Genomic DNA, 15,596 nt, shown 5'->3' with positions numbered 1-15,596 from the left:
GCGTTGTGGCCGAAACGTCGTGAGAATTATTTTATCATGTTTTATTTTTATTATTTCCCTTCTACGTGACTTTACCGAAAGAACCAAAAAGAGGCTTACCACAGTCTTTACTTCGGAGGTTGGGAGAGTCGTTGTGGCACTGTAAGAATGGGTGGTGGTCACGAGGTTTCTAAAGATATGGAGTCTGCCTCAGTAGCTCATGATCACAAATCACTCTTTAACTCCTTCAACAAAGTATCTTCCAGCACCACACCTATGACATCGCCAGCCACTTAGTGGCGAATAGGCGGTTGTTGTTATTGTTGGCTTCGTTGTATATCAATACATTATTACGTTCTTTACATTTTTTTATTTTACCAGGAAAGGCCAACTGAGCTATAGAAGTGCTTTTTCAAAAGCGACCTATCCACAAATGATAGCGCAATGAAGTGGCTTATCACGTGTAATTCTATAGCCGCCAAATAAAATAAACTCATTTTTTACAAAGGTTGAGGGAAAAAAACAGAGGACCCAGAGAAAAATCCACGCGAACCACAGGGAGAACATGCAAACTCCAAATATGCAGGCATCAGATTCGGGATCAAACTGACGATCTCCTGCATACCAGGCGAGGTAGTTACCATCTCGCCACCGTGACTCGGCTATTGGTCTCATGAGAGAACTGTTTCAGATCCCTCTCAGAGCCAGTGTGATTCTTGGTGTTCGAAAACACCCCCAATATCTTAGCTAGATTCATACAGCAATTATTGGAATGTAATTCTCACTATTTTTTTAAAATTATATTGCTGATAAGAGGAGTTCATCGGACAAGCTCATCCTATTCGTATTTACTAGCATTTATTTCACGGATGAGTGGAGTAGTTTTGCAGGCAATCCCACAGAGAATATGATTGTCGAGTTTTGACCCCTACACCATTGCGGATGGGAGCAGTTCCACTCTTGATCATGAGTCTCTGCCCTTATCTATGTTTGTCTCTATATCTTCATGCATGTTATGGCCTTCTGTCATCGTGAACATGTCCCCTGACCCCGTGACTATGATTTGTAATCATCTCGTTTTTCTATAAAGTTTACTGACAATAATTTGAAATATTTAACATCACATATTTCAAATGGTTGCTGCTCTGATGTAATGGTTAGCCTACTGGATTTGCAATCCCAAAGGATCATCGGTTCAATCTTCCACAACAGAATTTGAAACAACGGGCAAGTTTCTTGAATCCCTCCCACCCCAGTCTATCCACCTGGCAGTATCAACGGAGATAACCACAGATGGTCGATCAGAAGGCAGGTCACGCGTGGTGTGAAAAAAACGTGGATACTTCCGCCGATATAAAAAATATATTTGGCTAGTGGGGAAGAGTAGACCAAAATACCCTCCACATGGGCTCCCACTAGTGGAGGAACTTCCGTCAGCAGTGACAGAGAGACATTTCAGGGCTGCACCTTTACAGTCACCTATACAGTAACTTAAATGTTCACACATGCAAGATTAAGACGTTAAACTAATCTTTAATATCACGGCGTAAAGATCATTATATTTTTTACCAGATTAATGTTTAAAAAAATACCCGCATTAGCATCATAAGCCACTTGCTGAACCTTAGCTATTTCCTTTCATTCACTTGGAATCCAATGAATATGCGTTTTGTGCCAACTTCCAGGTATTCTCGAAGCAAAACGTGCCACCTCGGCTGTGATTACTGTAAGCGGAATAATCCGATTAGGAGTGCTACAGCACTGTGATCGCAGCTTCACCACCACGGTATTGCAGTGTCTGTAACATTCGCCTTTCTTGCCAGTATCAAAGTGTAAGAATAGCTTTTTCCCTTTCTGGCAATAACACGGGTGTTTAAAATGTTCAAACACCAAACGGAAGCCTTTTGCAAGAAAGCATGCCTGCGTTAACCACATGTGTTTTTGTTTGCATGCTCACCACAAGTATAGTGTGGTTGATGCAGACATGATTCCTTGAAAGAGGTTTTTGTTTGGCGTTTGAACATCCAAACACCTGTATTATTACCAGAAAAGTTCAAACCTATTCTAATACTGGAACATTCGAGTTCGTGACAACTTGGGACGCAATACGCTGTCGAATCTGCCAACACAAATGCGACTCACTGAATGATGCGAGTCAATATAATTACTTAGCACCTGTAATTTCGAGTTTAATCCTGATGATATTCCCCTACATTTAATTGGATTTATCTTTTCGGTGTGCCCTCAAAATAGTATACCGTGTCACACTTTTTGGGGGGTTGGGGGTACCCTAAAAAAGTAAGAAAAAAAACAAAGTGGAAAATTAGCATTTGAAGCTCAATTTTTTTTAAATATGCAAAAGAATGCTGACGTGTTACTCGCTGTGCCCCCTCCACGCGGCATAGCAACGTGGAGTCCCAGTTTGTTGCTGTCTTGTATATTAATTTCCGTATGTATGTTGAACTTCTTTCACTCCGTATGTAGCCAACTGTGCAAATCGGAGGTGCTTTGGGTTTGCGAGTTGCACAGTTTTTCTGGTGTTTTTATTACCCTTTTTTTAATGAAGTATATCAAGAGTATTTTACATTTGAAAAAAACTACATAATTAACGTTATACTCTATCGATGGGAAAAATATAGTCTTCATTTATTGACCATGTTTTTTAATTAAAACATATATCGAGACAAGACACCTCTGAATTAATACAATATTTTGAGAACACACTTAAGGGTGCAATGATGCTTCCAATCATACATTAATATTGATTCTTAAGCTCACGATACAAGCATCGAATTAATGGTGGTTGCTCTCAGCGACATAGTTATAGACAGGTAAAACTACAAGCACTGCTCACGTTGGCTTGGCTACTAACACACGCGCGCACACACTGACGTGTACGCAGGCTCGGCCATGCTGCTGGCGGCCACATGCGCCGTGGCTGCGCTAGGGCGGCCTCGCCTTCGGCTACGCTCTGGCCGTACCCTCGGGCGCACTGCCGCACCTCCGCGACCGCTTCCTGCTGAGCTCGGCACAGCAGGAGCTGGCGGTCGGCGCCGCGCTGGCGGGCGCCCTCCTCGCCTCCTTCTTGGGCGGGCCCCTCCTCGACCGGCTGGGCCGTCGCGCCGCCGTGGGGTGCAGCGGCGCCCTGCTGGTGACGGGCAGCGCCTTTCTCGCGTGCGCACCCTCGTACGCCGCTCTGCTCGGGGGCCGCGCCGTCGTGGGGGCGGCCATCGCGGCGTCCTCCGTGGCGACGTGCGTCTACGTGGCCGAGGTGGCGCACCCGCGCCGTCGCGGGGCCCTCGTGTCGGCCTACGAGCTGGGCGTGACGGGCGGGGTGCTCGCCGCGTACGCCGCCAACCTGGTGCTGGGGAGAGGCCCCGGGGAGACGGTGGGCGGCGTCGCGCCGTGGCGGTGGATGTTCGGCCTGTGCTGCGTGCCGGCCCTCGCGCAGGTGATGCTGCTCGTGGCGTGCCTTCCTGCGTCGCCGCGCTCGCTGCTGCGGTGCGGGCAGGCCGACGCCGCGGAGAGGACCCTGCGCAGGATCCTGGGGCAGCAGGATGTCAGCGCAGACATCGACGCACTCAGGTCAAGAGTTTAGCAGACATCAAAGGGCGATTTTCAGTTTTGCGTTTGAAACAGAAAGCTTTTTCCACAGTTTTATCATAAATGTGCTATCGGCTTTGAGTCATGAGACGATATGTCTGCCGCGGTTCATCAGCCATTATCAGACAATGGCCCGCAGAAGAGGGTATCACAGAACCACTTCTGAGTTCCGTTCAAGTGACCAAATATCCTCACGAGGGGGAGCTACGTAATAATTTAGTACATTTGGTATTTGCGTTAGTCTTATATTGCATGGCTTACGTGAAGGCTCAATCTTTCACAGGCAGTGTGCAATAGTTTAACAGTAGGGGCGATGTTGCTTTGTGAAATCAAAATTGAGTGTTGTAAAGTAAAGAAATGTTGACCATGACACTGGCAAACAACAGCCTACTCAAATTACATCACAGAATCTTAATGACCACTGTGAAGCAGATTGAACCTATGTTATGGTTAATCTACTTGCGGTATTAGCCAAAGAATGTTTCCAAATGAAGAGAGAAGCGACATTGAACATGATGGTTAATTTGTGTGCAGTCGTTTGTGGCTGCCTCCATTTGAACGGGCCCAGTGGTTGAGCCAGCACTGTTGGTGAGTTAAATAAACCGGTGGTGGATTTACATTTCTGAGGGTAAAGCTGAAATGGTATGTAATGGTACAATGGTCATTTAGCTAAGAACGTCTTATTCATCAATTCTAAAAACGTCTATTTTTTTTTTATATATCTGTTGCTCTACATCAACATCAGCCGTACGAAGAAGAATACAAACTGGTGTACGACACTGAGCAGAACCTGATATTGGCTGCAATATCAAAATAACTTTGGCATTTATATTTGTCTGAAAGTTGGTCATTTTTATACATATCACAATACTTCGTCCATCAACACAGTGTCTAAAGATGCCGTGCGTGATACTTTGTCAAAAGGCATGTTATAAAATTATGCAGAGGAGAAGGGATTTTATGTGTTTAGAATGGAGGGAAAGGTTAGGGACCAGATATATAAGGGAAGCAGACATCAGTGGTGTGGTGGCAGAGGTCGCAAACGGGTTTTGATTCCTTACCCGTACCCGGCCGCACCAGGGTCGCAAACGGGTACCCGTACCCGGCCGTACCCGTACCCTACCCGTACCCGGTCGGGTAGGGTACGGGTATCGGGTACCTGATTGCGACCTCTAAGTTGAAGCCATGTTGCAGGTGCGGGTGGGTTGATTCTAGGAACTTGAATTGTGAGAAGAGACAAGACGTTAGGAAATGAGTGACAAACAGTTACTCACCAGTGACTCACGGTCTACCCGTACCCGTACCTGGCCGCACCAGGGTCGCAAACGGATACCCGTACCCGGCCGGGTATGGGTAGCCGGGTATCGGGTAGGGTACGGGTATCGGGTACCCGGTTGCGACCTCTGTGTGGTGGTGAGAATAAACACCGTGGTCAGCCATAGGCCATGAAGCGGAGATAAGTCTTGAGCCTGGGGCCTAAACGGAGACTCGCGCGGCAGAAGCTCCGTACCGTCCGTAGATTTGTGCTCGTTTGAATGTTATCCCAGCTCTTACGGCAGCACAATCCTCCTCTCTTAAGATGTGATATCACAATGTTACCTTCTATAATCTACTAGATGCAGTAGATTGATGAATTCATGTACATATATTTTAAACAATGAAATGTTTAATCTTCTTGGTTCTTTCGGTAAAGTCACGTAGAAGGGAAGTAATAAAATAATAAAAATGAAACATAATAAAATCATTCTCACGACGTTTCGGCCACAACGCAAGCAGCCGTCCTCAGGTGAAGAATGAAACACCACCAAGAATGAAACACCACCAAGCTTCACCTGAGGACGGCTGCTTGCGTTGTGGCCGAAATGTCGTGAGAATGATTTTATTATGTTTTATTTTTATTATTTTATTACTTACCTTCTACGTGACTTTACCGAAAGAACCAAGAAGATGAATCCCTGCAGTCACGAAAGCTTTAAATCGAAATGAAATGTTTCTCATCTGCAGATCATCTTTGGAGATGGAGAAGCAATATAGCGTGCTTGACCTTCTGCGGAGGAAGGTAATGAGCATAGAGGCACTGCGATTGGCCGTGATTAATTTTATAATTTTATTTGTGAGGGGGATTTCAGTGTCAGAATGAAACGACTCAAAAATGTTATTCCAAAAAATGCAATCATATTTTTACATGAAGGAAGAATAAAATGAAGCAAGGCCTCCTTTAAAATTCCCCAACCTACTACCTTGCCTGGTATGTAGGAGGTCGTGGGTTCGATCCTGACCCTGACGCTTGTATATTTGGAGTTTGTATGTTCTCCCCATGATCGTGTGGATTTTTCTGCGAGTCATGCAGTTTTCCCCTCCACATTTAGAAACATGCGTTTAGAGTACTTGACTGCTTTAAATTGCAACGTGATAAGCCACTTCGTTGAGCTATCATTTGTGGCCAGGTTGCTTCTGAAAAAGAGCTATATCGCTCAGTGGGCCTTGGTAAAATATTAAAATAATTCTAGCTTAAATGCACCTTCTCTGCTGCCTTTGTGGTCTGAAACTCCTTACTAGGTTGCATTGGTGACTGTCCTTGTCCATATTCTTAGGTTTTTTCGGTAAAGTCACGTAGGTAAAACATCAAAATTAATAAAAATAAAATAAAACAAAAAATCACGACGTTTCGGAGGCAACACAAGTCTCCGTCATCAGGTGGGACCGTCACAGCCGGATTAGCTGCATCAAGTGAGGCAATGATTCAAGATGTAATCCCTTAAAAAGCAAGTTGAGGGGGAGGAGAGGGGGGGGGAGCTCATCAGAATATGGTAGCCAATGAATGGAACGTATCGGGAGGGAGGGGGGCGGGGCTCAAAGACGGCACGGGGTGCCACGTACAACGCATCGGGAGGGGGGAGGGGGGGCCAAAAGAATGCACGACGACTCTCAACTCCTCCTCCGCCCATGACTAACAACCTCGCGTCATCACACTACCTCCCATCTCTCTGACAACTGATCATCGCCTCTTCTCCCAACCTCTTTCGCCCACTCTTGAGGCGTGGTAGCGTTGAGACGCTTTTGAGATCCATTTGTATTTACTTACATGGCATTATTTAACCCTTTCCCTTCTGCAAGTTGCAAGATGAGTCCTGTTCACCAGTGAATCTCGGAACGTCTAAGCGGTTAGCGTTGATATTATTTAGAGAGGCGTAGCGTCGTTATTTTTAAAAACATTGTTCTCACCGTAGAGAACTGTAGCAACGTGACCGCACTCTATGATAGCTGGCACGAAACTCTGCCACACGGTCTCCTGCATGGCCTTGTGGGAGCCTCGGCACCGATAAAGTTATATTATATAAAATCTTGACTTAAAGCTTTCGTGACTGCAGAAATTCATATTCTTTGGGTCTTTCGGTGTTTATTCCCACCAGCACACTGCTGATGTTTGTTGTTATTTTCTTTGAACCCATCTACGTGACTTTTACCGAAAGACCCAAAGAATATTATATTATTTTAGTTTTTCTTCCAGTTCGCATGTCATCGGAACAAAATTGGAAGAAGAACGGGAAAGGTTTAAAAACAGCTGTTGCCGTTGCCCTCACGACGATCGCCGCCGTTGACGCCGATCGCCTTTTCCTCAGGACAACATGCGCACGCGCATGCTCATCGGCGGCGGACTCGTCACGTTCCAGCAGCTCACGGGCCAGCCCACCGTGCTCTTCTACGCGGCGAGCGTGTTCCGTGCGGCGGGGTACCGCGGGGAGGCCTCCGCGCTGCTCGCCTCCGTGGGCCTCGGCCTCGTCAAGGTGGCCGCCACCTCCGTGGCCGTGGCCGTGGTGGATCGCGTCGGGCGCCGCCGCTCGTTGCTCGCCGGCTCCGTCGCCATGGCCCTCTCGCTCGCGGCGGTGGCGGCCGCCACGTCCGGCCTGGGGAACGCAGCGGGCGGCAACACGAGCGCCGTCGCGTCGGGAGGGAACGACACAATGGGCGGTGAGAGCGGCGGCCTCTCTCGCTCGGCTGCTTCTGTCCAGCGTTAAGCGAGGGCAGCGCGGCAGTCGGTTAGAGTGGTCTCTAGCGCTCGGCTCCTAAGCAGTTTATCTTGCTTTTATTTTATTCTGATATACAACAATACCCCGATTTACGTCTACCCCATTTACGTTGTTTTGCAATTAATTCATCACTTTGTATGTATGTATATTGAACTTCTATCGCAGCGTACGTAGCCAACGACACTAATCGGAGGTGCGGGGGAAGGACAACAAACGTAACACTTAAAGTGCTTCTAAAGATCTGAGTTTTCAATCTAGATTTTAAAGTGCATAGCTCCGCTGGCTTCCTAATATCGGAAGGAAGAGTATTCCAGATGGCTGCAGAAGCGCATCTGAGTGTGCATGTTCTCCCCATGGTTGCATGGATTTTTCTCCGGGACCTCCGGTTTTTCCCTCCACATTTATAAACATGCATTTTAGAGTATTTAGCTGCTGTTAATTTCCACGCAATAAGCTACTTAGTTGAGCGATCATTTGTGGCCAGGTCGCTTCTGATAAAGAGCGAAACAGCAGAGTGGGCCTGACCTGATGAAATGAAAATGTAGTTTTGTAAGTTTGGTAAAAAAAACGTGTGTTTTCCAACCAATTGTACTTCAACTACAAGTTAAGTCGATCCTTCCGGGTGCATTGTCTGACGCAGGGTGATACACTGCTCGCTGTGAGAGTTCCAAGTAGCGATCATTTGTGGCCAGGTCGCTTCTGAAAAAGAGCTCAGTGGGCCTCGCCTGATGAAATAAAAATAGTATCATAAAAAAATGGATAATAAGTGAAAATGTTAAAATTTTTTTAATGTTGCTTTGCTCAAATCCTTTACCACCCATCATCCTCCCCTTCCTGCCACTGCGGTGCGGGAGCAGGACCACCGTGGGCCAACTGGACGCACGTGGAGGATGGAGGTGTGAGCGTGGGCCCCACCGCCCGCTGGGCCTCGCTGCTCGCCATCCTGGCCTTCGTCGGCGCCTTCTCACTCAGCTACGGGCCTAGTGAGTCAAAGCCGCGTCGCCACACGGCAAGAAGGGAAGATGTAACCCCAAAAAAACGCGTTCCAAGTCGAGCTCCTCTTATCCGCTTTCACTTTCTTGGCGGGTAACATTTGTGGACAAGAGGGAGTTTTCATGTTATTATCCGAGAAAAATTAACCCGTAAAAACTAAGTTTTTCACTATAAATCCTTTATATGCGTGGCGGCTAGAGTCCTCTCGTCCTCTGGCTTGAGATGGCTGCCACCTATGGGTCAGATGTCTGCCACCAATAAGCAATTGGTAATTAAATATTTTAAAAAAATTCCCTAAACAGTGTCAAATTTTGGAAAAAAAATTTCTGGAAAATTAATTGTCACGCACAACGAGTCTGTGTGCAAAACGTCAGCTCGATTGGATCACGGGAAGTGGGTTAAAAAACGACCGAAAGATGTGCACGGCCGTAAGCAAGCAAGCAAGCACGCAAGCACGCAAGCAAGCAAGTGAACTTAATATAAAGGATTTAAAAATAAAACCTTTTAGTTATCAAAATGATGTTTCGATAATAGGATGAATTTACCACTTGACTTTTCTTAACTGCAAAAAGACGTGGCTGATATAGGATGAATTTAGCGCCAGCAGTGAGTGAGCAGTTCTGGGTGATGCCTCTTGTTCATGAATTATGACAGATAATTATATATATTATTTTATATATATTATAGATAATTATAATCAGAAGGATTATTCTGAAGATGATAGGTATTTTACAGATTAATTTATTATTAGGGTTGCGGATGTATGAGGGTCACAGATACAGTGTATATTATATTTTCTAGCCAATATACTCTCAATTGCCTAATGATAATCTGTAAAGAAGCACATCGTTTCACTACAGCTGGAGCATTATCATCAGTCTAATCCTCGTACACATGAGGACAGTGTATATGTATTGGGTGAAGCACATGCCTGTAATTCAGTGACTTGAGAGGGGGCACTATAAATGTACTTGGATCATACAAGCAGCGTGAGAAGTGTGTATAAGCCACTATTGCAAAGCGGTTGCTGACAGCTTATTTCTGAGCTTTGAGCATTCTCGTATATGTGGGTTATCAATATGGATTGATTTGTTTCCCACATACAAATAATAATGGGCCAAACATTCCAAGCAAAATCCTTCCTAACTTAGATTTTTTTTTTTACGCAGTAATGTGTTTCTATATAAATCAATAATACGTATCATTTAGTATGTTAAAGTTTCAATATTAGAAGCATGGTGGTCAGTCATCAGTTGTACAATGGCTGCTCAAAACCCCAGAGCACCCCCTGTACAGGTGTGTAAATAACATGTGCGAGTTTCGATTTAAAGCTTTCGTGACTGCAGGGATTCATCTTCTTGGTTCTTTCGGTAAAGTCACGTAGAAGGGAAATAATAAAAGAAAAAAATATATATATTATTTTATTATTTCCCTTCTACGTGACTTTACCGAAAGAACCAAGAAGAACATGTATGAGTTTTGCAAGTTGGCGAATTATATAAATAATTAAAATTTAAGTGTTATTTCGAAGCACCAACTATGGGAATCGGTGCCTCTAGCATTCAAATGTTAGATTAGCGATACAGAGTGTTGTTGTGCCAGTGTGTCCGTGTCCCCTGTGCAGTGACCTGGGTGCTGCTGAGTGAGATATTCCCGGCTGGCATCAAGGGTCGGGCGATCGCTGTGACCACCAGCCTCAACTGGGGCATCAATCTGGTGGTGTCGCTCGTCTTTCTGGATATCATCGGTGAGGCTGTCGAGCGACTATTATTAAGGCCACGATCCGGTTGGGCAATTTCTTTGCGGAGTCATCACCGGCAAATTGTCACCGGCGAGAGTGGCCGTACCGTTTTCCAACGTGAGAAACTGGAATGGCAAATTCCAATCAGATCAACAGAGAATAGTTCATCAAACACACTTAATTAAAAAAAACTTCTCATTGCCAGACAGAACTCCATCATTCGACTCCATTAACCGTGAAAATCTTTCATTAAGAACCAAATTATTATAGGCGTTCATAGTCAATGCGTTGCGAATTACGATAGTTGGCAATGATTGCCCTGCAGTTTCCACAAGCCTTTTAATGATCGGAATTTGAAGTTGGCTCCATGACACTTAACTACGTTCCACTCTTGGGCTAAAATGTCAACACTGTCTGCCTCTTTCAGAAACATTTCCTTTTTGTCTACATCTCGGTGTTTATATTTACTCACTCCCATTATTCATCTGCTTCCAAATCCAACTCTGTATCATCACGCAAGAACAAGTAAGCCTTTTTGAAGAAACAATCTGGTGTGGGATGAAGGCCTTTTCATATCACCATACCGTAACAGCAAAGACACATTGTGTATGGATTCATGTAATTTATTATTCACATGGAATAATGAGGCTGGTGAGGGGGGATGCTGCATTGTTTCTTGTCTACTTTCTAGCGTATAGATTGTGGTTTTATGTTTCTCTTCACGAGCACTGGCAGGTAGTGCACGCAGCTGCTTTTGGTGACCAATGTTAGTGCAAATGTAAAGTAATGCATTGGCTATACTCTTTGGTTCTTTCGGTAAAGTCACGTAGGTATAAAATATATTAAATTACGACGTTTCGATTGCAACACAAGCAATCATCATCAGGTGGGAAAACCTCTTACCACGGCAACTCTCTCTCCCGCTTCAGCAAAAAAAAAAATATTTCTGTGGTTTTCCCACCTGATAATGATTGCTTGTGTTACAATTGAAACGTCGTGATTTAATTTCTTTTATTTTATACCTACGTGACTTTACCGAAAGAACCAAAGAGTATGGATCCCTGCAATCACGAAAACTTCAAATCTAGATTAATTTATTGGCTGTTGTGCATAAGTGGGGTATCACTTTTTTTTTCTTGTACAATGTGTTTTAGGGCAATCAACACCCTTAAACAAGCCTGTGCTCCTACTTGCATCTCCTTATGTGTGTACTAATCAATATCCCACCACTCACGAAGTCTTTAAACCTCTAAACTGTTGCTGTTCTTTCTTTCCTCCCAGCCTCCAATCACCCTCCTCTTCCCCAATGCCTTTAGCACCCTTCACTGACACCTGAGGTTTGTGTGCCATCTCTGTTGGCGAATATAACAAAATACAAAGCAAGGCAAGTTTTATTTCTTTTGCGCAGCGTCCAAATGCACTCCGCGTAAATGTATGGAATGGCCACCCAACCCTACAGCTTGTTTAATTTACAGTGCACGCGTGTGCTTAAGTAGACCGCAACGGGGAATCCTGCCGACGAAACCAGATGAACGCGTTTTTTTTTTTGTAAATGTGCTAAATAATATCGATTATCATTATGTATGATAGTTACAATATCTGTTACGACTTCAATTACTGCTAACATATTGGTGACTTGTTCCTGACCGCTGGAGCCTACTCTTAAGCTATTATCGTTATGTATTATGTGCATGGATATGATCTGAGCATTGCAGTTTCCTCCAAAAATGCAGTAACAAATGCTCTGAGGTTGGTCAAACGGGCCAAATAGTACCCCCTTGAAAATGTTACTAAGGCTTGATTTAAATGCTCTCAAAGAATGATTTAACTTGTACCGTGTCAGATTCCACATGGAGATGTTTGTATCACCTTTTATCTTTCCCACAGAGTGCCTGGGGCTATCAACGACATTCCTGATGTATGCCATCATGGGCGTGGTGTCCGTGGTATTTGTGAACGCATTCGTGCCCGAGACGAAGGGTCAGACCCTCGAGGAAATATCCCAGCAGCTAAATTCCACGTGAGACCCACCACCACCACCCGTAGCACCACCACCACCCGTAGCACCACCACCACCCGTACCACCACCACCACCCGTACCACCACCACCACCCGTACCACCACCACCACCCGTACCACCACCCGTACCACCACCACCCGTACCACCACCACCCGTACCACCACCACCACCACCCGTACCACCACCACCCGTACCACCACCACCACCCGTACCACCACCACCACCACCCGTACTACCACCACCCGTACCACCACCACCACCACCACCCGTACCACCACCACCACCACCCGTACCACCACCACCCGTACCACCACCCGTACCACCACCACCAATACCCGTACCACCACCCGTACCACCACCACCGCCCCTACCACCAACACCACCCCTACTACCACCACCACCCCTACCACCACCACCCTACCACCACCACCCGTACCACCACCACCCGTACCACCACCACCCGTACCACCACCACCACCCGTACCACCACCACCACCACCCGTACCACCACCACCACCCGTACCACCACCACCACCACCCGTACCACCACCACCACCCGTACCACCACCACCCGTACCACCACCCGTACCACCACCACCAATACCCGTACCACCACCCGTACCACCACCACCGCCCCTACCACCAACACCACCCCTACTACCACCACCACCCCTACCACCACCACCACCCCTACCACCACCACCCGTACCACCACCACCCGTACCACCACCACCCGTACCACCCCCACCACCCGTACCACCACCACCATCCCTACCACCACCACCCCTACCACCACCACCGCCCGTACTACCACTCGTACCACCACCACCACCCGTACCACCACCACCACCACCCCTACCACCACCACCACCCCTACCACCACCACTACTACCACCACCACTACCCGTACCACCAACACCCCTACCACCACCACCACCCCCAACCACCCCCACCACCACCCAAGGGGTGCTTGCCACCTTTAGAACAAAACCTCCACGATGTATGCCAAACACACCCCACATCATTATGGAATCACTGGTGAAGTTGTCACACATATCCAGTTTGTGGTCGAGAAGTCTCATAAAGAATCCGAATTGTGACAATGGCAGTGTTTATGCTGTGTTATTGTTTTGCACTGACAGTCCCCAGAACTGAAATGGATGGCTCCTGCCTATAATACCGAGAAAAATTACATAATTGGTTTAACAGCTTTGGACTGCTGATGAAACCCTGAAGATCAACACCAATCCAGATTTTGCCTACTTAAACAAATGTCATTTGCATACAGTGTTGCTTGCTTATGCATTTAGTTGATAACCACAGTTATCCACAACATTGCACCGTCAGTTTTATGCTGATGTAATGAAGCTGACAGTCAGTATCTTGTTTCGCATTTCTAATAGTTATTAGAAGTTACAACCACATTGACATCACTGCCGTTATCAGCCACGTGGGAGAATACTTACACGCTAACAAATTTCACTCAAGCCACTTAAACGTGTCACTATAAAATATCGTTATTGAATGGGTGTGAACGCCACCATTTATCTGTTAACATTGATTGTTGGCTTGACGATAAATGCGTAGAATCACGTGTGTAAGAATGAATGTTTTTTACTATGGGATGTAAATGGGATATGTTAATGTTACGTATTAGCAGAGCAAATGGAATTTTAGAAATTACACGGAACAATATGAGAAATCTTCTTGGTTCTTTACGTAAAGTCATGTAGAAGGGATCCCGACAGACCTGTTCTTCACCTGAGGACGGCTGCTTGCGTTGTGGCCGAAACGTCGTGAGAATTATTTTATTGGTTTATTTTTATTATTTTATTATTTCCCTTCTACGTGACTTTACCGAAAGAACCAAGAAGATGAATCCCTGCAGTCACGAAAGCTTTAAATCGAAATATGAGAAATACAACTGAAAAGATGAAAAACCAGGCGAAGCTAATGATTGAATCACGGCTCTGAGTTTGCAACAATGTACAGGTAGTCCTCTAATAACGATGGAGATGCGTTACGACGACCCCATCGTAAGTCGAAAATATCGTAAGTCGAAGATGGCCTAGCCTACCCAGGAGTCTTAAAGAACGGTGATAATTTAGCAAAACAGAGCAATTTACAGTACTGTACTGTATAAACTATATACTGTATGCATTTGTTAATTACAATACTGTATTGCGCAGTAAAGTAAAAAAAAAACAAGGTAAATTCTTAGACTACCTATATGAACTGCAATTTAATAGAAAGTTTTTTTCAGGAAACAATCCTATCTGCTATAAAAAAAAAACTTTTAACATGCATTGAACGTATCGTATCGTGGTAACTTTAAAATGAAATCGCTAAAGCTACGTATCATTACATGCATTGAACGTATCGTAACGTATCCTATTGTACTGTACTCACCAAGATTCTGTCCGTCGTCTGCATACTTGAACGATGTTAGGTTGTTGATGGTAATTTTGTCGTATCGCCATCGTAAGATCGAAATATCATAAGTCGGACCCTTCGTAACTCGGGGACTACCTTTATTGAATTACTAAGGGGAGGGGGGAGGACGGTGGGGTGGGTGAACCGTCGCATTTGTTGAATGTATAACTCCTCTTTTTTCTTATTGGTTCTTTCGGTAAAGACACATAGAATGGAAATAATAAAATAATACAAATAAAACATTATAAAATAATAAAATAAAATAAGAACTATTTTTATTTTATTATTTACATTCTACGTGACTTCACCGAAAGAACCAATAAGATGAATCCCTGCAGTCACGAAAGCTTTAAATTGGAACTCCTCTTTTGTTTGACTTGTTCCAAACAGACACACGAGGGCGCTGTGGTGCTGTGGAGATGCGAAGCGAAGGCAGAATCACGAAGAGGTCCAGTACCGGCGGCTGGATGGTTGTGCTCCCCTTTAAGGGGGGGGGGGGGGGACCCATTTCAGTGAGATTGACACGTGGCTTTTCCACGTGTACGGTTTCTACTGCATTTCTATGAAGCGTTTGCTCGGTAAACAAGTAATGAACGCACAACCATTTTGGGATGGTCAAGTTAGCATGATCATCAAAGAGCTTTCTGAATTTACACCGGAGGATTTATTTCAATAAGGCTTCAGTAACTACGATATGTATTGCATTTTCAGTCGGTCATTGTGATGAACAAATGTTGACGACGTAGCCAGTCAACTTCTTGATTCTTTCGGTAAAGTCACGTAGAAGGGAAATAAT

At 45.3% G+C, this 15,596-nt stretch overlaps 1 protein-coding gene across 1 annotated transcript; it reads left to right on the top strand.

The window, feature by feature from the left end:
• The first annotated feature begins 1,272 nt into the window (after positions 1-1,272).
• Positions 1,273-15,596, top strand: LOC133353237 (solute carrier family 2, facilitated glucose transporter member 10-like). The gene is given in 9 exon segments (XM_061569322.1): positions 1,273-1,291; positions 2,882-2,925; positions 2,927-3,564; positions 5,587-5,641; positions 7,206-7,554; positions 8,471-8,596; positions 10,231-10,353; positions 12,235-12,367; positions 15,191-15,596. Coding segments are annotated over 9 exon segments (1,584 nt in total). The 3' UTR covers positions 15,288-15,596.

This window comes from Lethenteron reissneri, chromosome 43 (genome assembly GCF_015708825.2).
Source record: "Lethenteron reissneri isolate LAM-NWPU_2019-01 chromosome 43, ASM1570882v1, whole genome shotgun sequence".
Classification (NCBI taxonomy): domain Eukaryota; kingdom Metazoa; phylum Chordata; class Hyperoartia; order Petromyzontiformes; family Petromyzontidae; genus Lethenteron; species Lethenteron reissneri.
The sequence above is the reverse complement of the archived record's forward strand: the minus strand, read 5'-3'. Positions and strand labels throughout refer to the sequence as shown.